Source organism: Equus asinus, chromosome 2 (genome assembly GCF_041296235.1).
Source record: "Equus asinus isolate D_3611 breed Donkey chromosome 2, EquAss-T2T_v2, whole genome shotgun sequence".
In the NCBI taxonomy this organism is placed as follows: domain Eukaryota; kingdom Metazoa; phylum Chordata; class Mammalia; order Perissodactyla; family Equidae; genus Equus; species Equus asinus.
This window is the reverse complement of record NC_091791.1, coordinates 134,417,116-134,437,895: the sequence shown is the minus strand read 5'-3', so window position 1 is coordinate 134,437,895 and position 20,780 is coordinate 134,417,116. Positions and strand designations below refer to the sequence as shown.

Genomic DNA, 20,780 nt, shown 5'->3' with positions numbered 1-20,780 from the left:
AAAGTGAAGGCCCTCACTTCTCTCCTCTGGCTCTATTTTTTTTTTGCAAACAGAAATGCTCTTTTCCCCAAAGAAATCAAACCTGATGATTTTTTTCTTTGCTTTTTCTTACATTGTTTCTATGCTTTGAAAATGAATCTCCTTGCCCATAATTTCAAAATAATTTATCTCCTTCCAATTTTTAAGTAAATTGATTTTTAAAAATCAACTTTTAAAAATCAATTTTTAAATATCCGTGGTATAAAACAGGGACCAATGTGTATTTTTTCCTCTGAAATGACGAAGTAGTTGTCTCAACACCTCTTATTGAATAAGCAAATACTTAAATTTATTGGGTTCTGCTTCTTAACAGATGATTCTGTCACAATGAACTGTTTCGTATGTGGATTTCTGCCCCAGTTGAGGGCTGACCCAAATAATTAACACAGTCTGCCATCCTAGAATCTCTTTGTCGGAGGCGTGCTCTGTTCCTTCTTCTAGAAGAGCAGACGCTCCCATCAGTCCCCCATCCCTGACGCTTTTGCTTTCTCCTTAGCTTCTGGCACTAACTGATAGGTTACTTTGTTGATGATGTTTCTTGTCAGTTTTCCTCAGTAGAAGGCAAACTCCATGTTGGTTCTGCTGATGTTGACAGAGGTTTTGTTTGTTGTGTTCGCTGCTGGATCCCCAGTACCTGGAACAGTCCTTGGCACACAGTAGGCATTCAATATGTACTCACTGAATGAATGAATACCAGTTACACGTTCACCTCCAGCTGCCTCTACCTGCTGGTCCAGGAGGTCCCAACGCCTCGCTATCGGCCAGCACGGATGGTCCCCTCCCACTGATGGGAGGCTGTAGAACCAATATCCTGAGCCGATATCTGCCGCGTGGGGCTAGTCCTGATCTCTTTTAGGGATGCCCTGCGCTCCTTGTCTTTTCAGATTACTGCAAGGTGTGGCTTATTCACGTGGCAACAGGTTTTTTGTTTTGTTTTATCTGTTTATCTTTTTTTCTTAAACAATCGAAATTCAAAATAACCAGGAACACTTTGAAAGAGAAAAGTGGAGTAGGAGAGTCGGCCTAAATCCACATACCATAAAAGAGTGATAAATTTGATAATATAAAAACAAATATTTTGACTGGCAAAAGAGACTGTAAGGAAAGTCAAAGCCAAATGACAAACTAGAAGCAAAGATAGAGGGCTGAGTCTTTCTAATATATAAAGAGTTCCTACAAATCACTAAAAAATAAACAACTCAAGAGAAAAATGGCCAAAGGATATGAACAGACATTTGGTAGAAAAGAAAATACAGAAGACTCTTAAGAGAAATGCAAATTAATACTACATGGAGATAAAATTGTTCCGTCATCAGATTGGCACAAATCCAAAAATTTTGCCAAATGTGTTGACAAAGCTGTGGGGAAATAGGTAACATCGTAAATTACTGGAACATGTATAAATTGGCACAATACATACAGAGAGCAATTTGGCAATATGTATAAAAAGTGAAAATGTGGGGCTGGCATGGTGGTGCAGCAGTTAAGTGTGCACGTTCTGTTTCGGCGGCCAGTTCAGATCCTGGGTGCAGACATGGCACTGCTTGGCAAGCCATGCTGTGGCAGGCATCCCACATATAAAGTAGAGGAAGATGGGCACGATGTTAGCTCAGGGCCAGTCTTCCTCAGCAAAAAGGAGGATTGGCAGCAGATGTTAGCTCAGGGCTAATCTTCCTCAAAAACAAAACCCAAAACAAAACACAAACAAACAAAAACAAGTGCAAATGTGTGTCCCTTTGACCCAACAAATTTGGGAATTTACTTTACAGATATAGTTCCACATGTGTGGAATGATATATATACAGATTTTTGTTTCAGTATTGTTTGTAATAGCAGAATATTGGAACTAACGTTTAAATAGGAGACAATTTAATAAATTATGGTTCATCCATGCAATTGAATACTATACAGCTATAAAAAAGAATCAGGGTGTTTTAAAAAATATATGCTTATATGGAAAGATCTTAAAGATACAGTTATGTGTGAAAAGCAGGATGCACATTCTCCAATTAAAGGTATCTGGGCTCCTTAGAGAAATGGCTGATTCTAGGACTGGGTCAGGAAATCTATAGCATGAGTCTGGAGCATTTTGTAGAGACAGAAACTAAAGAAGTGCTCCATAAAAAAATACAGTGAGGTACCTGCCTACTAGAATGGCCAAAAGCCAGAATACTGACAACACCAAATGCTGACAAGGATGTAGAGTAACAGGAACTCTCATTCACTGCTGCTGGGAATGCAAAATGGTACAGCCACTTTGGAAGGCAATTTGGCACTTTCTTACAAAACGAAACATACTCTTACCATCGGATCCAGTAATCAAGCCCTTGGTATTTACCCAAAGGAGTTGAAATGCCTGCATATGGATGTTTGTAGCAGGTTTGTTCATGATTGCCAAAACTTGGAAGCAGCCAAGGCGTCCTTCAGTAGATGAACGGATAGATAAAGTGTGGTACATCCAGACAATGAAATCTTATTCAGCGCTAAAAGGAAATGAGCTATCAAGACATGAAAAGACGTGGAGGAACCATAAATGCAGGTTACTAAATGAAAGAAGCCAATTGGAAAAGTCTACATCCTGTGTGATTCCCACTATATGACATTCTGGAAAATGCGATACTATGGAGACAGTAAAAAGATCAGTGGTTGCCAGAGATTAGGGGGGAGAAGGGATGAGTAGGTGGAGCACAGAGGATTTTTAGGGAAGCGAAACTACTCTGTATGATACTGTAGTACATTTATCCAAACCCACAGAATGTATAACACCAAGAATGAACCCTAATGTAAACTATGGACTTTGGGTGATAATGATGTGTCAGTGTAGGTTCCTCACTTGTAGCAATTGTACTACACTGGTGGGGGATGTTGATAATGAGGGAGGCTATGAATGTGTGGGGGACAGGGGGTATATGGCAAATATCTACATTCTCAATTTTGCTGTGAACCTAAAACTGCTCTAAAAAATAATTAGGAAAAAAACCCCACAAGGATGAGGCTATGTCAAAGAGGCCCAGGACCTAACAGAAATTTCTCCCAGTGGTCAAAGCTGGGACCATTTGAGCAACAAAATAGATAATTATATTCCAAGGAATAAGTATGTATGAGGCCATGCTGATTTAAATAAATGATTGACTGAATAAATAAGTAAATGGAGGAGAATAAACACATCTCCCATGCAGGAGAATTCCAAATAGTTTATGTGGACACTCCGACCTCAAGGGCTGGAGCATAACTCCAGCTTCCTTAAGTGTGGGCTTCGCATGGCCACTTCCTTTCAAAAAATACAGTATGGGAAGGGGAAAAAAGAGTAACCTTACAGAAAGCTGACAAACACTACCTCAGCCAGGTGGTCAAGGCCGACATCAACACTAATAAATCATGTCGACACTATGTACCCTTAATATGGTGTGAGGAAAATGACACTTTACCTCTGTAGTCTTCTTCCCCTAAACCCATAAACCCAGTCTAATCATGAGAAAAAACATCAGACAAATCCCAATTGAGAGACAGTCTATCAAATACTGATAAGTACTCCTCAAAACTGTCAGGGTCATCAAAAACAATGAATGTCTGAGAAACTATCACGTTGGTTCATTAATTATGACAAAATTACTATACTAATGTAAGATGTTAATGATAGGGGAAATTGGGTGTGGGGTATATGGGAACTCTGTAATATCTTTGCAACTTTTATGTAAAACTAAATATATTCTAAAATAAAAAGTTTATTTAAAACTACAGAACAAGGGGCCGGCCCCGTGGCCGAGTGGTCAAGTTCACGCGCTCTGCTTCGGCGGCCCAGGGTTTTGCCGGTTCCACTCCTAAGCGCAGACATGGCACCGCTCATGAGGCCATGCTGAGGAGGCATCCCACATGCCACAACTAGAAGGACCTGCAACTAGAAATACACAACTATGTACTGGGGGGCTTTAGGGAGAAAAAGGAAAAAATAAAATCTTTAAAAAAACAAACAAAAAAAACTGCAGAACAATGAATAGTATGCTTAAAAAAAAAAGAAAAAGGATGAGAGACCCACACAAATATGCCCAACTGATTTTTGACAAATGTGCAAAGCGATTCAATGGAGGAAGGTTAGATACCCTTTTCAACAAATGGTGCTGGAGCGATTGGACATCCACAGGCAGAAAAAGAGCCTTGACCGAATCCTCATATCTTATACAAAATTAACTCAAAATGCATTACTGACTTAAATGTAAACATATAAAACTTTCAGAAAAAAACGTGGGAGGAAAACTTCAGGATCTAGGACTAAGCAAAGAGTTGTTAGACGACACCACAAATGCAATCCATGGAAGGAAAAAATTGATAAATTGAAGACCTCATTAAATTAAAAACTTTCTGCTCTCCAAAAGATCTTGTTAAGAGGATGAAAAAACAGTCACAGACCAAAAGAAAATATTTGCAAATCGCATATCTTACAAAGGCAATCATGTGGAATATATAAAGAACTCTCAAAGCTCAACAGTAAAAAAAAAATCATTTAGAAAATGGGCAAAAGACATGAAGAGACATTTCACTGAAGAGGATAGACAGATGGCAAATAAGCACATAAAAAGATGTTCAGCATTATTAGCTGTTAGGGAAGTGCAAGTTAAAACCACACTGAGAGATTGCTACGTTAACATCAAAGGCTGGCAAGGATGTGGAGAAACTGAGTTACTCCTCCATTGCTGGTGGGAATGTAAAATGACACAGCCACTCTGGAAAACAGTTTTGGAGTTGTTTCTGAGACTTAACACGTAATTACCATGTGACCCAGCAGTTGCATTCTTGGGAATTTATCTCAGAGAAATGAGAACCTATGTTCATACAAAAACCTGTACTTGAATGTTAATAGCAGCTTTTTTCATAATAGCCAAAAACTGGAAACAACCCAGATATCCTTCAAAAGGTGAATGGTAAAAGAAACTGTGGTATATCCATACTGTGGAACACAACCCAGCAATAAGAAGGAAGAAACTACTGGCACATGCAACAACTCCAGACGGATCTTCAGGAGATTATGTCGAGTGAAAAAAGCCAGTCCCAAAGGTTACTTATTGTATGGTTCCACTTGTATAACATTCTTGAAATAACAAAATCAAAGTGGAGAACAGGGGCTGGCCTGGTGGTGCAGTGGTTAAGTTTGTATGTTCTGCTTTGGCGGCCCAGGGTTCACCAGTTCAGATCCCAGGTGTGGATCTATGCACTGCTTGTCAAGCCACGTTGTGGCAAGCGTCCCACGTATAAAGTAGAGGAAGATGGGCACAGTTGTTAGCTCAGGGCCAGTCTTCCTCAGCAAAAGGAGGAGGATTGGCGGCAGATGTTAGCTCGGGGCTAATCTTCCTCAAAAAAAAAAAAAAAAAAGACGTGGAGAACAGATTAGTGGTAGTGGTTGCTGCGGATTAGGAGTGGGGATTGGGGCAGGGGAGGGAAGAGGATGTGGTTATGAAAGGACAACACAAGGGATCCTTGTGGTGATGGAACTCTTCTATTTCTTGACTACGTAGTAAATACACATACTTACACGTGATAAAATTGCATAGAACTAAACACACACACATACAAATGAGTGCAGGTGAAACTGGGGAGATCTGAATAAGGCGGTGGATATTGTCAGTGTCAGTGTCCTGGTTGGCAGATTGTCCTCTGGTTTGTAAGATGTTACCACTGGGGGAAGCTGGGTAAAGGATACACCAGATCTCTCCATCTTATTTCTTAACTGCATGTGAATCTACAATGATCTCAAAATAAAAATTTAATTAAAAAAAGGTTTTGCTTGTATATACATTAAAAAAGTCGCTGGAAGGATAAGAGCAGTGACAGAGGCTAGCAGTGGGAATGGGGAGTGGGGAGAACTGAGCAGGTGGGTGACGGGCGCGGGAAGAAGGCTTTTCACTAGATGCCTTTGGTTCTTTTGGTTTTTATAAATAAAATGTAAAAGAATTATAGGCAATACTTGCTTTCTTTCCACTCCTCTTTCCCACCACATTCCCCCTGATCTGTTTCCAGGACGACAGAGGCCATGTCTAGCATATTTGGCTATTGTAACTCCATCGTCCGCCGCTTCCGGGAGCCACATTGTAGCTCTCAGTCTCCAGGCTCATCGAGTCATGCATCACTCTCACAACGGACCTTCTCTTGGCCTGATTTTGATTTCACGACTGTCTGGCAGTGTTCTGAGGACACTGCTGAAATTCTATCGTGGTTTTACCTTGGTCTTAAATTTTTTTCTAGATGTGTTTTAGAATACTTTTTGGCATTTATTGAAATTTGGGTTTGGGATTACATTAAACCTGTAAATAATATAAGAGAAAATGATCATCTTTATAATATTTTGTTTTTTCACCAGGAACATGGTCTCTTGCCATTTCTTTCTGTCTTCTTTTACATCCTTCAGTGATATTATATAGCTTTTGGTTTGCCTTTGTCATATCCATTTCCAATGATATCTTTCATAGACTTTATATTTTTTGGCTGTCATTGTGAATAGAATATATTTTTAAAGTTATATGTCATTTTTTGTAGGCATTCAATACAGGAATGCTATTGACTTGGGTGTTTTTATCTTCTATATGACTTTTTTATTAATTCTACTAGGATTTTTTCTTTTTTGGTGGGGGTAATGACTATTTTAACCTGTCTAGATATACAATCACGTTGCCTACAAATAATGTTATTGTTAAAATCTTCTTTTCTAATATTGTTAAACCTTTTTTTTCTGGCCTAAACTAGTAATGGCAATAGTGGGCATTCTTGTTGTTGTTGTTGTTGTGTGTGTGTGTATTCTGTTCTGTAACCTTTTTATACTCGATGTGTGAGGGTGTTTTCCCACAATAAGTATAGCTCTATACCATTGATTTTACTGGCTTTATACTACTCCACAGGATGTGTATCACTGTATCACCTAGAGAGAGGGATGGTGTGGCAGTACCTCCACTTTGTCATGTAGTCGGGTCCCTGGGGACCACTGGGGATGGCGTCTTGAGCGAGGCCTGCCATGAGTGTTGGACTTGGACTGAGATCTCTCTTCTGGTCCTGGCTGCTCTCTCATTCTTTCATTTCATACTTAAATAGTTATCAGCACCTACCTAGGTGCTGGGGGTAGAAAGTCTTATAATACAAGGTCTCTATTAGCTATGTGTCCTTGGGCAAGTTGCTTAAGTTTTCTGAACCTCAGAGTTCCCGTTTGTAAGATGGAAATGCCAATAAGAATACCATCGCTATAAACTTCGTAGGTTCCTGTGTGGATTAAAGGAGAGATTAGAGAACATGAAGGTGTTGTTGCTAGAAGGGACCTTAGCAAACATCACTTGCCAGATAATGAGTAGCAGAGAGAGGAAATGGTTTGCCTGAAGTCATGTTGTGAGTTCCTGGCATAGGAAGTCTCAAACTTGGCTCTTCAAGCCCCCGTCCACCTTGAGGATCCATTTTGGGCTCAGGGGTTCAGGCTCCAGGGCTGTAAATGCCTCAGGCCACCCATCTGAGAAGGAGAGGGGCCAAACCCAGAAATACCATACCCCTCCCTAAGCCCATCCCCCAGCACCGGCCTGCAGCAGGGCGATCCTGAGGGGAACCCGTCAATTGATCCTGTGTCTCCCCCCTCAGCAGGGCGCCTCTCCTGTGCACCTTGCTGTGAGACACAACTTCCCTGCCCTGGTGCAGCTCCTCATCGACGCCGGCAGTGACCTGGATGCCACCGACAATGTAAGTGGCCGCAGAAACCATCTGGGCCCCAGGGAGCCTTGGGCACCCTCCCAAGCTGGCAGGGCTTGGCTGCAGTCTACCAGCGTGGCCCAGAGATGAGGAATTGCATTTTTAGCTTGTAAAAAGCATTTGAATATTTGTTGAGAGTAGCATTATTTTATTAACCTTCCCCAATTTTAAACATTTTGGTTATTTCCAAGTTTTTGCCATGATATATATAACCCTGCGGTAAACATCTTCCTACCTTCAACCTTTTCCTTTCATTGATTTTATTTTTCCTTAGGGAAAATTCCCAGAGCAGGGTGACTGGGCCAGCCTTGGGTAACAAGAGGCTCCACATCCTGAAGTTGTGATGTCAGAAGCCCTTTGAAATCCCTGCCCCCACAACCCACCCCCAACCATGCAGCGCTCAGAGCCAGCGCACAACCACGAGCGCTGGAAAGCAGTTTGGCAGGATATATCATATGCCTTTAAAAGGATCAGTATTTGTACTTCTGGGAATTGAGCCTCAAGAAATACATTAAAAGCTCGTGCACAAAGATATTCCTTGCAGCATTGTTTATCAGTCTTCAATTTGAAAATGACCCAGATGTTTAGTAGTGGAGGAGTAGTTAGGTAAATTATAGTACGGACATGTAATTATGGAGCTATTAAAAATAGTGTTTATCAGAGTTTATATCATGCGGAAAATGTTATGTTAGGTAGAAAAATAGATGCCAAATGTATGTATATAGGATGATCTCAAATATGTAAAACCAACCAACTAAGAATATTCTGCATTAAAAAAAAGACTAGAAGAAACATACTAGGATCAACAAGTGATATTTTTTATTCTCTTTACTTTTTTGTTTTTACCAGATTTTTCCCTGGTGAATATTATGGTTGTGATTGAACCCAGTTTACCCCACCCCCATAATTTCTTAGAGAAACTTTGTTAAGCCCCGTTGGGACTGTACCTACCTTGGTCCTGTTCTGGCTTTGGGCTCATGCTTTTCTGCTCTCTGTCTCCTTGTCTTCTACTCCAGAGGCAGCAGACGCCCCTCCACCTTGCTGCTGAGCACGCCTGGCAGGACATAGCTGAGATGCTTCTCGTCGCTGGGGTTGACTTAAACCTGAGAGATAAGGTACTTCTGCTCACAACCCGCCTCCCTTTCAAGTGTTCATGGCTCCCTCTTTGCCAGAGACCCTGCTACAAACGCCTCTTTCTTTCAGAGTATTCAAGGCCTCCTATCCTTTATACACCAGCTCAAATGCTGCCTCCTCCAGGAAGCCTCCTGCCCCTGCACCACCTTTCCCTGCCTCCTCTGAGGTCCCTCAACACTTGGTCTGCCCCTCTCCTGGTCCAGGCGTGTGATATGGTTGTCTTCTGTTTCATGGTCCCCATCAGACTTTGAGTTCCTTGAGTCAGCAGGTGGGGATGGGGGAGAAGGAATGGAAGAGCGCACATCACCCTACAACACCTTGCGGGTCGGACAGGGGTGGGGGAAACTTCCCAGCTCACTGTGCCTCTGGGGTGGCTACCTCCTCAGGTGGCTGGAGGTCAGAGAAGAGTGAAGACTTGGTATGAGGCTACAGAGGTCACAGGCTCGTGAGGAGAAGGGTGCTTGCATGACCTGGGAGGAGATCCCTGCTTTGAACTGGGCCCCAGGGCAGCTGACCCAATGCTAAGAGGAGCTTTCTATCACCCTTGGGTCCCTGACAGTCATTGGGGCCAGCACCAGGCAGGAGGCCTGGAGCAAAGGGCTGGGAGCCTTGAGGGGAGGGGAGGCCAGCACACTTGATATGATGAGCCCAAGCCCCTTCTCTGGGCTCTGGTTGCCTCTGAGAAATAGGACTGGTAGTGCCTATTTCACAGGTGATGTTGAAGAGTTATGTGAGCTGAGTTTCATAAGCTCTAAGACTTCCTAAATTCTACAGAAACACACAAGATGGTTGCTGGAATTATCATTATTGCCTTATTCTACCTGTGACTTTCCCACATGCCTCGACATGCCCAGAAAGCCTTTCTGCTCTCCAGGGTAGACTGCTGGAGACCACTTTCTTTGGTCTGGAGGGTTTGTAGTCAGTGCTAAAGGCTACACTACCCTCCTCCTGTGGAAACTCTGGCTTCCCTTCCTTCTTCTTACTTGCAGCAAGGAAAAACCGCCCTGGCAGTGGCCGCCCGCAGCAACCACGTCAGCCTGGTGGACATGATCATAAAAGCCGATCGTTTCTACAGATGGGAGAAGGTATTGAGACCCTGAGCTTGGTCTCTCCGTGTTGGAAAGGGAACGGCCATGGCTCTTTGTGAAACTGGCTTTGGACCGCAGCCCTGACCAATTCAGGGGCCCCTCACTTTCCAAGGGGGTGATAATCCCTGCCTTATCTAGCAGCGGGGTTGTTTGTGAGCATTTGGAGATGGGTGAGCATCCAGACCACACTGAAACAAGGCCGACTGTGGTCCATGCCAGTGTGGGGATACTACTGGGCACTGCTGTGGCTTCTGGTTGGTGGATGAATGCATGCATGCATGTGTGAATAAAGATGTGGCTAGTTGGTTCCCTCTCACTGCCATCTCCAGGTGGTTGGAACTACTGCTTGGGGTGTTGCGTTCAGGTAACTTTCTGAGCCCAGAAGGAATGTGTGCTGGGATTGATTAGTGATGTCTGCTGTGGAGTTGGGGAAGAGGAGTGGCAGAATGTAAGGCTATGCTTTTGCTAATCCAGTTGTCAGCCAATGAGGATCGGGTGGGGCGTTTTTTGGTGTCTTTGAGGGTTGTTTTTATACAAAGAAAATAATTTTTGCATTTACTTCAGTTTTAAAAATTAATATTAAATTGCAAATTACAAAACCTAGTTTTCCATAAACTTTTAAATTCATTTTATAAATCTTATTATTCTAGTTACACAAGTAGTAAATTATAACAATTATTTTCAAGGAAGCTTTTTGATTAATGTGTAGTGCCATGTTTAAACTTAATTAAACTACTCTGAACATTTTAAATGGAATGAAATCTAATATAATAGTTTTTTTAAGCATTTCAAATGCTTCCTAAATTCTTAAATTATCCTAGTAAATCCAGTAAATTAAACCCATAAATAAAGTGAATCTCAAATCTCTTAAACCTTCCAATATTGTTTACAAACTTAGTAAACTTCTCTTACACTTCTCAAATTAAAAAAATCACTATCCCCAAATTAGTTATCGATAACAAATTTCCACAGGAATCACAAGATATTCTCTTTCGCTGATATGCTAGATTCTCGTATGATTTATCCCTGTGCTTAATTCTAAACCACGTCAGGCTTTAAAAGTTCTCACACTGAGCCCGCGGTGCACGTTAGGATCAGAAGTCCCCCCCCACCCCCCTGACCCCCAGACCAATTCTGTCAGAGTCTCTGGGATGAGGGCCAAGCATCAGTGGTTCTTCAAGCTCCCAGATGACCCCAATGTGTAGACACTGCTGAGAACACTGCTCTAGGGAAACGGTTTTTACCACCCAGGGCAAGAGCCAAGCCCCCAGGTCATCCCCTCACAGGTGACTGGCCAGACACCGTTGGCTAGGATGTAAGATTCAGAGCTGCCGACACCATGGTGATTTTCCCCATCCCAAGCTTTTTAACAGCCCAAACTCTGCATCCACTTCCTTTAGAGGGGCTTACTTAGGCTTTTGTGGGTTTAATTTATGCTATCACACAATCCTTTTGCAACCTCTCATTTTATCACCTGGTTTGCATAGAAAGAATTCTGTACCCTACCCTTTACTACTCATTGGTGTTCAGCAAGTCCGGTGCCTGATTCTTGCTTGCCTGATTTTAGCCACAGCTTCTGAGTCATTCTACTGACACGCATGCTATAAGAACACAGAGAAAAGAGAGGAATTGGGAAGGCTTCCTGGAAGAGGTGGCATGTGGGTGGTCTTTTGACTCTGACAACGGGGTTAAGGACAGGGAGGTGAGAACAGGAATTCTGGATGGAGGAACAGTGTGAGCACCTCGGGTTCCAGAGGTCACGGCAAGGCACAGAGTCAGAAACCAGAGTAGTGGACACTAACTAAGCCCCAGGCCTGCGATGACGCCAGTTCTCTGTCCAGGCTTACAAGGGAGAGGCTGGGAGGGATTTCCCCCAGATGGCCACTGCATTTTGGGATGTGCCCCACAGGACCACCTCTCATGCAGGGATCCCAGTGACCCCTCTGGGAAGAGCTTGACCTTTAAGCAGGACCATCGGCAGGAAACACAGCAGCTCCGTTCGGTACTGTGGCGATTGGCCTCCAGGTACCTGCGGCCCCATGAATGGAAGAAGCTTGCGTATTGCTGGGAGTTCAGCGAGGCCCACGTCCACGCCATCGAGCAGCAGTGGACAGGTACCACCTTGCCTCTCCCAACCAGAGCAACCGGAGGGTGGAGGGGTGGGACGATCGAGGTGGGTTCAGGTTTTTGTGCTTCTGCGGAAAAAGCCTGTGCAACCCGCAGCCCAGACACACCAAACCACGTGCCATTTCCAACACACTGAGAGATTGTTCCCTCTTCCAGGCATTTGTGCAGGCTGTGCCCTCTGCCTCTCCCTCCCCATTGACCCGTGAACTTCACATTCTTGGGAATCAGCCCGAGTTGATACCCATCATTCCCACACTAAGCTAAAGGCATTCCCTGTAAAGAGGCGAAGAGCTGCTGTCGGCGCTATTATTTAACATGTATTTGGAAATTTTGGCCCTGCTACTAAGGCATGAAACAGAAATAGAAATAAGGAGTGTAAATATTGGAAAGCAAGAGAGAAATTTATTAATTTCAGATGCTATAATTATATATAGGAAGTCCAGAGTCGTGAAAACTCAGAATAAAATAATTCAGTGAAATAGCTGAATATATGATAAAATATACAAACACCGTAGTATTCCTCTGTTCCATTGATAAGTGGGCAAAATATATAAAGGTATTTAAAAAAATATTCCATCTATAATAGTTTCATCTGGAAAATCTTAAAAAGAAATACGAATGCCACATATGAATAATACAATAAAAATTAGTTGAACTATAGATGAAGACGGGTAAGTGGAATGACATTTTGTATTCCTAAGAGAAATATTGTGTAGATACTGATTTTTCCCAAATTGGATTAAAACTTTGATCCAGTTTTAATCAAATGAAAATAGGAGGTTTTTGAAACTTGACTAAAGGATTCTGCAGTTCATCTGAAAGAATAACCAGGGAATGTATAAATGAACATTCTGGGGAAAAATAGTGAAGAGCGTCTAACCCAACCAGACTTAACTGCTTAGAAAGCTAAAATAATTAACCTAGAGAGACGCCTGACACAACAACATGCAAATCTCTTAGTGGAATAGAGCAGGGAGTCCAAAAGTGAGAAAAGCTCTATAACAGATAAGAACTTTCAAGGACGATAAAGGAGCACTTCTATATTATAGGGCTGAGGGCAAGGGCTAGTGAATAAATGGAAGTTGAGACAATTGGGTCAAGTGAGACTGCCGCACCAAGGGCAGCACCATGAGGAAGTGTCTGCTGAGGGCCCAAAAGTGGCGGAAGGTCGGAGGACCAGTGAACAGACTGATGTGGACCCAACAGCTGTGCTCAAGCATGTGTGTCCACAGCCAGGACAGCAGACCTAGTCGCAGAGTTTATTTAGCAGGTTAACCCCACACCTGCTCTGAAGAGTGTGGGCGCTTATTTTCCAAACATGCTTGTCCATTGGAATCACCTGGGGAGCTTTAGCACCACTCACCCAGACCCCGGGCTGCACCCAGACCCAAGTACTTCGGAATCTCGGGCGGGGGCTAGGGGGTGCTGGTGTCAGTGTTTTCTAAAACTTACCAGGCGTTTCCAGTGAGCATTTAAGAGTTGAGAACCACTACTGCAGGGGGAAGAATGTGGCCAGCTCTGTCTCTAAGCTGTTTTCTCATCCGTAAAATAGGGCCACAGATTTTGTGAGGAGCCAAAGAGGTGAAACGTATAGTAATGTGCATCGTGGTACCATAGTGAATGCCAATGCTTTCTCTCTTCAGAGTGACACCAAGAGGATATATGGTGGATGCTCAAGAGAAAGCCTGGGGCAGGGGAGGTTCTAGGGTCCCTGACACAAAACCCCTGCCCCCACCCCATCTGAGGCTGCTCCTCCTCTCCCCCCGCATCTCTGGCCTGATGTTCAGAAGGGCCTGGTGTTCAGGAGGCCATACAGGGCGGCAAATACACGTGCTCAGACCTGGCTCCTGTAAGGCAGACCACGTTGGCTCCTTCTCCTTTTCCTCTCATGGTCCTCAGGCACCAAGAGCTACCAGGAGCATGGCCACCGGATGCTGCTCATCTGGCTGCATGGCGTGACCACTGCCAGCGAGAACCCCAGCAAAGCACTGTTCGAGGGCCTTGTGGCCATTAGCAGGAGAGACCTGGCTGGTAAGAGTGTCCTCTGCCCGGCTCCTGCTCAGGGCGGGGCCAGGCCCCAAGGTCAGAGCTGCATGGCCCTGCTGGAATGCAGCAGGGCCCCCAAAGGGCTCCTCAGACCACAATGATGTGATGTGAGCTCTGATCCTTCCAGACTCCTAGTCCTGGTCCTACCTCCTTCTGGAACTCAGGCGGAGCCTTGGGGAAATCACAGTGCCTCCTGGCCCTGGTTTCCCCATCTGTGCAATGTGGGTATTGGCCCAGAGGACCCAGAGGACCTGTGACCTTCATAGCCCCAAAGCCACAGATGTTATCATCTCTTTCTCTCCAGCCCTCTATACCTTTTTTTTTCTTCCAATTTGGAGTAAGGCTGGAACAGCCTGCAGACTTCTTTTTCACAGACATTAAGACATATGGGCCAGAACTAGCTTAATATCAGTTGAACCAATCAGATCTGGTCAAATAAAAATTTTGAGGCCACCACAACCTATTTGAGTCTGTCAATCTCCAAAGCCTGGCTTGGAATTCAGGGCATCCCATGGAACCATCAGGCAAGTGGGATAAAAGGGTCTAGTGCTAATCCCTCATTTTAAAGAAGGACAGCTCATGATGACAAAGCCTTAACACCATCATGTCCATTGGCAGGGTGGGTTACAGGGCGACCACAGGATGGGTATTAGGCAGTCACCCATAGTAATAAAGGCTGTGGCAGTCGTGCGGTAACAGGAAAATCACTGATAGCTTGTTATTGAGGGGAGAAAGGAAAGCCCCTGGCATGGTGGCGACCTTGCCTGCGGCAGCTGTGAAAAAACAGTCATTTCAGAGTGGAGGAGTTGGGCATGACTTTTTTCTTTTTCCAAAATGTTCTTAAATATTATTGTTGCATCTTCTTTTAACACGTCTGGCAGGCAATTAAAACCTAAAACCAGCTCTGTGAGGCAGAGCTTAGGCAACATGAGGCCATAGGATTTTCATCTTTTGCAGAAAGCATCAGGAAGAAAGCAAATGCAGACCCCAGTGCCCCCAGGAGGTGCACAGCCATGTAACCGGAGGGGCCAGACCTTCAGGCGCGTAGGACCTCAGAATGGGGCCACCGAACAGAAGAGACCCACCATTTAAGGGCTTTTTAAAAATCATTGTTAACAGATCTCCAGCTACTTCTACTGAAACGCACAGTCATGCAGGACGAGCAGCCCATGTTTGTCATCTTTTTCACCAGCGTTGCTCCAGGGCCCTCTTTCAGGTTTTGCAGGTCATCCCTTCCCACAGGTATGGTCCTTTGCAGCTCTCAGCTCAATTTCATCTCCATTATCTCCTCGGAGCCTCGCAACAGTCCCCTGAGATGCAAGGGGCCTCTTTTCAGAGAAGACACTGGGGATCTGGATAGATAAGCAGCTAATCAGGTGGTGAGGTCAGGTGCCAAACGCATCAGCATTTCTGTCTCCCTGACCTGGGGAAAGGGCTCCACCCATCACTTACAGAAGGGACCGTCCTTAACTCATTCACGGGACTTTATGAATGCCGCGCTTACTCCACCACTGTTTCTCTTCACAAGCTTATCTGTACACTTTGACAGTTCCAGGAGGCACACACTCTCCTTTTTCTCTCGTTTTATATTTTTTGAAGTTTTAAAACTTTTTATTTTGAAATTACACTTACAAAAAAGTTGCAGAAATAGTACAAAGAATTTCCAAATACTTTTCACAATACAGCTTCCCCCAGTGTTAACATCTGACAGAATCACAATATAATTTTCAAAATCAGAAAATTAGCACTACATCCCACAACTAGAAGGACCTGCAACTAAGATATACAACTGTGTACAGGGGGGGTTTGGGGAGATAAAGCAGAAAAAAAAAAAAAAGATTGGCAACAGTTGTTAGCCCAGGTGCCAATCTTAAAAAAAAAAAAAAAAAGAAAATTAACACTGATGCAACACTGTTAACCCATCTTCAGACCTTATTCAAATTTTGTCAGTTGGGCCATTCACGTCCGTTTTCTGGACCAGGATCCAGTCCAGGATCACACCTTGCATTTAGTTGTCATTCTTCTCGTTTTTAATAGCCCCAAATAAAGGGTCACCTCTCTAGAGCATCAGTATCCAGTAAAACTTCCTGCGAGGATGGGAACGTTCCAGGTCTGTGCTTTCCAGTATGTTTGCCACTAGCCAACTGTGGCTATTGAGCCCTTGAAATGTGGCTAGTGGGACTCAGGACTGAGTTTCGACTTTAATTATTTGACATTTAAATAGGCACTTGGGGCAAGTGGCAACTGTAGTGGACAGCACAGCTGGTCTGGCCCTTTGCTTTTAGGTACCAGGCAAGCACAGGTCGTCGCGAGGCTCGGCTGCACCTGTAGGAGAGGGTGGTTCCAGGGAAATGTGATTCTGGAAGCCTCAGGGTCTCACAGAACGTGGAGGATGCCTGTGTAGGGTGGCCTGGAAGTTCTGCCTGAGAGCTGTTTCTGTCTGATTTGAGCTCTCCTGCATGTGGCACAGCTGGCTGTGGCCAGTTTAGGAGCCCACATCTTAGAAAAACTCCCCACCAAGTTACCCACTGGGCCTGAGTCCTGGGGAAGGAGAGAGAATAAAAACCGCTAGAGCTGAAAGGGGCTCCCATTCTCACACGTGGCCGGTGGGAGTTCACAATGGGACAATCCCCTCGTCTACTCATCTACTAAAAGTACAAATGCATTTACCCTTTGACCAAAGCAATCCCATGTCTAGGAATTTATCCTACACATAAACCTGCGAACATTGTACTAACACGAAATCAAGCTAAGACAGGGGAAACTGCTGGGGAGAGGAGTGTATGGGAACTCTGTCCTATCTGCTCAGTTTTTTTTTTGTTTTTGTTGTTTTTAAAGATTGGCACCTGGGCTAACAACTGTTGCCAGTCTTCCTTTTTTTCTTTTTGTCTTTCTGCTTTATCTCCCCAAACCCCCCTGTACACAGTTGTATATCCTAGTTGCAGGTCCTTCTAGTTGTGGGATGTGGGACACCGCTCCAACGTGGCCTGATGAGTGGTGCCATGTCCTCAGCCAGGATCCGAACCCTGGGCCACCGCAGCGGAGCGCACGAACTTAACCATTCAGCCACAGAGCCGGCCCCTCTGCTCAGTTTTTTTAAACTCTTTTTAAAAATAAAGTCTACTGGGGCTGGCCCAGTGGCGCAGCGGTTAAGTGCACATGTTCCACTTCGGCGGCCCAGGGTTCGCTGGTTCAGATCCCGGGTGTGGATATGGCACCGCTTGGCAAGCCATGCTGTGGTAGGTGTCCCACATATAAAGTAGAGGAAGATGGGCACGGATGTTAGCTCAGGGCCAGTCTTCCTCAGCAAAAAGAGGAGGATGGGCAGCAAATGTTAGCTCAGGGCTAATCTTTCTCAAAAAGAAAAAAAAGGTAAGAAAAAGAGGCTTTGAAACCAACCCATTTTACCGGCATTAACCTGATGACCTGAGAGGTGTGTCTTGCCTGAGGCCTCACAGTTGGCGTTGTATTCAGAACTCTCCCACGCTCCCCCCCCCCAACCTTGGCCTCCGTGCCTTGTGGCATCCTTCCTCTGCATGTGCTGTGTGGGGTGGAAATCTTCCTCTTCCATCCATTCCATTTGGGAAAGGTATTTTGTACCACATGGGACTTTGATCATTTATCTGGGTGAATTTTGCAAAATGAATTTTGTATTTTTCTCACAACAAAAAAGCAAGTTCTTAAATAAAATAGAAATGTTGAAATACATCTCTTAAATTCAATACCCATTTCTTTTTTTGGGAGCTCTATGGCGAAATTTTAAATCCGACAAGCTGTTGTGGATTGGTTCTGTGTAACCACAATCACTCAGTTCGCCACCACCCGCCAATGTTCACTGAGTGCCAGGCTGTCTGCTGGGAGCCAGGGCGCAGAGCTGAGTAGTGCGGGGTTCCTGTCCTCCAGAAGCTGGTGGTTGGGGGGTGGGGTGGGGGGACCAAAATGTAACATAGTGTGGCCTGTGCTGTAATGGGTGTGTGCAGAGAACTTTGGGATTTATTCTTCCTTGGCAAGGTAAGGGGGAGGAATGTCTGAGAAGCTCATGGAGAAGACAGAAGTGGGGAAAGCATGTTCCAAGCAAAAAGCAGTCTACATAATGGCACAGAGGTGTGGCCTATCTATCTGGGGAATGGTGTGGCTGGAACACAGTAAGCATGGGAGGAGGAGGAGAGATGAGCTGGTGGGGCAGGAGGGCTGAGAGTCCTGGTGTGCAGAGAGGCCTGGACGTTTCCGTCCTCCATGAGACTATTCCAACGGGCACTAGCAGCTCCAGAGCTCCCCACCCGTCAGCCGGTGCTTGGTCGGGCCTGCGTCACAGCTCAACTTCTCCCTCTGCCCAATCCATCTTCCTTTCACAACCTTCCTTCCTTTGATCCTTAATAAGCATCTTGCATCCAAAGTTTCATCTCAGCATCTGCCTCAGCCTGCGACATGGGAGTGGAGGGCTGGGGGTAGAGGTCCAAGACGGCTGAGTCTCTAGCTGGGGAGTCTGAGGAACAGCGACGCTAGAAACTGAGATGATATGGTTTAGGAGAGAAAGGGCAGGTTTGGGCAGTGGGGACATGGGTGTGGCTTTTGCCAGGTAGAGTCTGGGGTGCCTGTAGAAGCCTGGCCTAATAGGCCTGAATAGGCATTCAAGGCCAGCCCTCAAAATCAGTCAGAGCTGACGATGGCAGTCATCAGGGTGTAAGGTCAGGAAGTAGTCAAAGTTGTTAGCGGGTGTGGCTCACACAGGGAGAATTCGAAAAAAAAGTGGAGGGCAGTCCCAGGGTTCATTACTACACCAGGTGAGGTGGTGACCACTGACCACGTGTGGCATGGCCCTGCCCACAGGGCTCCCTGTTAGCTGGGAAGTCAGGACACACACAGTGAAACGTCTGTGTGTTTCAAGGAAGCCTCAATGCTAACGGTCAAAAATGTCAAGCCCTACCTTCATGGTTTACCAAGCGCTTCCTTTTTGTTTTTTTTTTAATGATTGGCACCTGGGCTAACCACTGTTGCCAATCTTTTTTTTTTCTTTTCTGCTTTATCTCCCCAAACCCCCCCTGTACCCAGCTGTATATCTTAGTTGCAGGTCCTTCTAGTTGTGGGACGCCACCTCAACGTGGCCTGATGAGCGGTGCCATGTCCGCGCCCAGGATCCGAACCCTGGGCTGCCGCAGCAGAGCGCGCGAACTTAACCACTCGGCCACGGAGCTAGCCCCAACCAAGTGCTTCCATAATTTGCAACAGTTGTCAAATCAGAAGGCGGTCAGAGAAGACACTGTGGCCTTTGTGGAAAGATCACAGGCTTCAGGGATGGCCAGACCCAAGTTGGCATCCCAGCTCGGCCCCTTACTGTGTGAGGCTGAGCAAGTCTCTTGACCTCTGCCAGTCTCCAGGACCTCACCTGTGAAATCAGTTTAGCCAGGGTTGTGGTGGGGACGAAATCTGAACAAGTATGGTTAACTGAATATTCTGAAAACGTACAGGGAAAGCAGCATCAACGCTCATTTTGTCTAAATTATACCCTAGAGAAACCAAACAGTTGATGAGGGAAAGCTGTGTTTTGGGTTTTTTAATCAGCGAACTCCAGTTAATAAATGCAGAAAGAGTGATAAAAATTCGAGTATCGTCACTGTTCTGCAGCCCTCAATCCGTGCAACGACCAACAGCGGCAGCTAAACCATTGGGGGATCTTCCAGTGACTGGATCAGGCTAACAGCGTTGGAACCCACTGAACAATCTTAACAACTGAGGCAATCAGATGTTATGTGTCTCCTGAGGTGACGCGATGGGAAGTACACAGCTCCACCTAGGAAGCGTTCCTGCCAAAAAGATCGAGCTTGAACCTGATCGAACCTCTAGCTGTAACTACCAGTTTACTGGAAACACCAGGGACAGAGAAACAAATTAAAGGACATCGCAAGGCTACAATCAGTCAAATCCAGACTGTGGGGAATTCTATAGGGCATATGAGCCTGTTCCTTCAACAAATAAATAGCAAGAAAAAAAAACAGAGGGAGGAGGAACTTACAGTTTAAAAGAGACTTGAGACATTTCAATCAAATATAAAGTATGAACTTTGTATGGAAGCTGATGAGAACAAGTCAACTATAAAAAGACATTTGTGAGATACTCACAAATGGGAACATTGACTGGATATTAGATGATATGAAGGAATTATTATTTTTTTTTTTGAGGAAGATTAGCCCTGAGCTAACATCTGCTGCTATCCTCCTCTTTTTGCTGAAGAAGACTGGCCCTGAGCTAACATCTGTGCCCATCTTCCTCTACTTTATATGTGGGACGCCCACCACAGCATGGCTTGCCAAGTGGTGCCATGTCTGCACCCAGGATCTGAACCAGTGAACCCCAGGCTGCTGAAGCGGAACGTGCGACCTTAACCGCTGCGTCACCAGGCCGGCCCCTATTGGTGAATTTTTAAGTATGATGATAGCATTATGGATATTTTATCTCTTGAAGGTACCTATAAAAATATTTATAGGTGCCAGATGGTACCTATAAATGATATGGTATCAGAAATTGCTTTAAAATAATCCAGTGATGGGAGTATGTGGACGAAGTGAGGGTGCAGTATGAGATGGAGCACGACCATCAATGAGTTGTTGATAATTTTTGAAGCTAGGTGGT

At 44.8% G+C, this 20,780-nt stretch overlaps 1 protein-coding gene across 1 annotated transcript in view; it reads left to right on the top strand.

Annotated features, from left to right (window-relative positions):
• The window catches only part of ANKDD1A (ankyrin repeat and death domain containing 1A), a 38,516-nt gene extending 21,437 nt beyond the window's left edge, over positions 1 to 17,079 (top strand). Inside the window, 6 exon segments of the mRNA XM_070500085.1 lie at positions 7,648 to 7,746; positions 8,772 to 8,870; positions 9,879 to 9,974; positions 11,887 to 12,091; positions 14,004 to 14,135; positions 15,108 to 17,079. Of these exon segments, the coding sequence (XP_070356186.1) occupies positions 7,648 to 7,746; positions 8,772 to 8,870; positions 9,879 to 9,974; positions 11,887 to 12,091; positions 14,004 to 14,135; positions 15,108 to 15,169 (693 nt within the window). The 3' untranslated portion in view covers positions 15,170 to 17,079.
• The last annotated feature ends 3,701 nt before the right edge of the window (positions 17,080 to 20,780 follow it).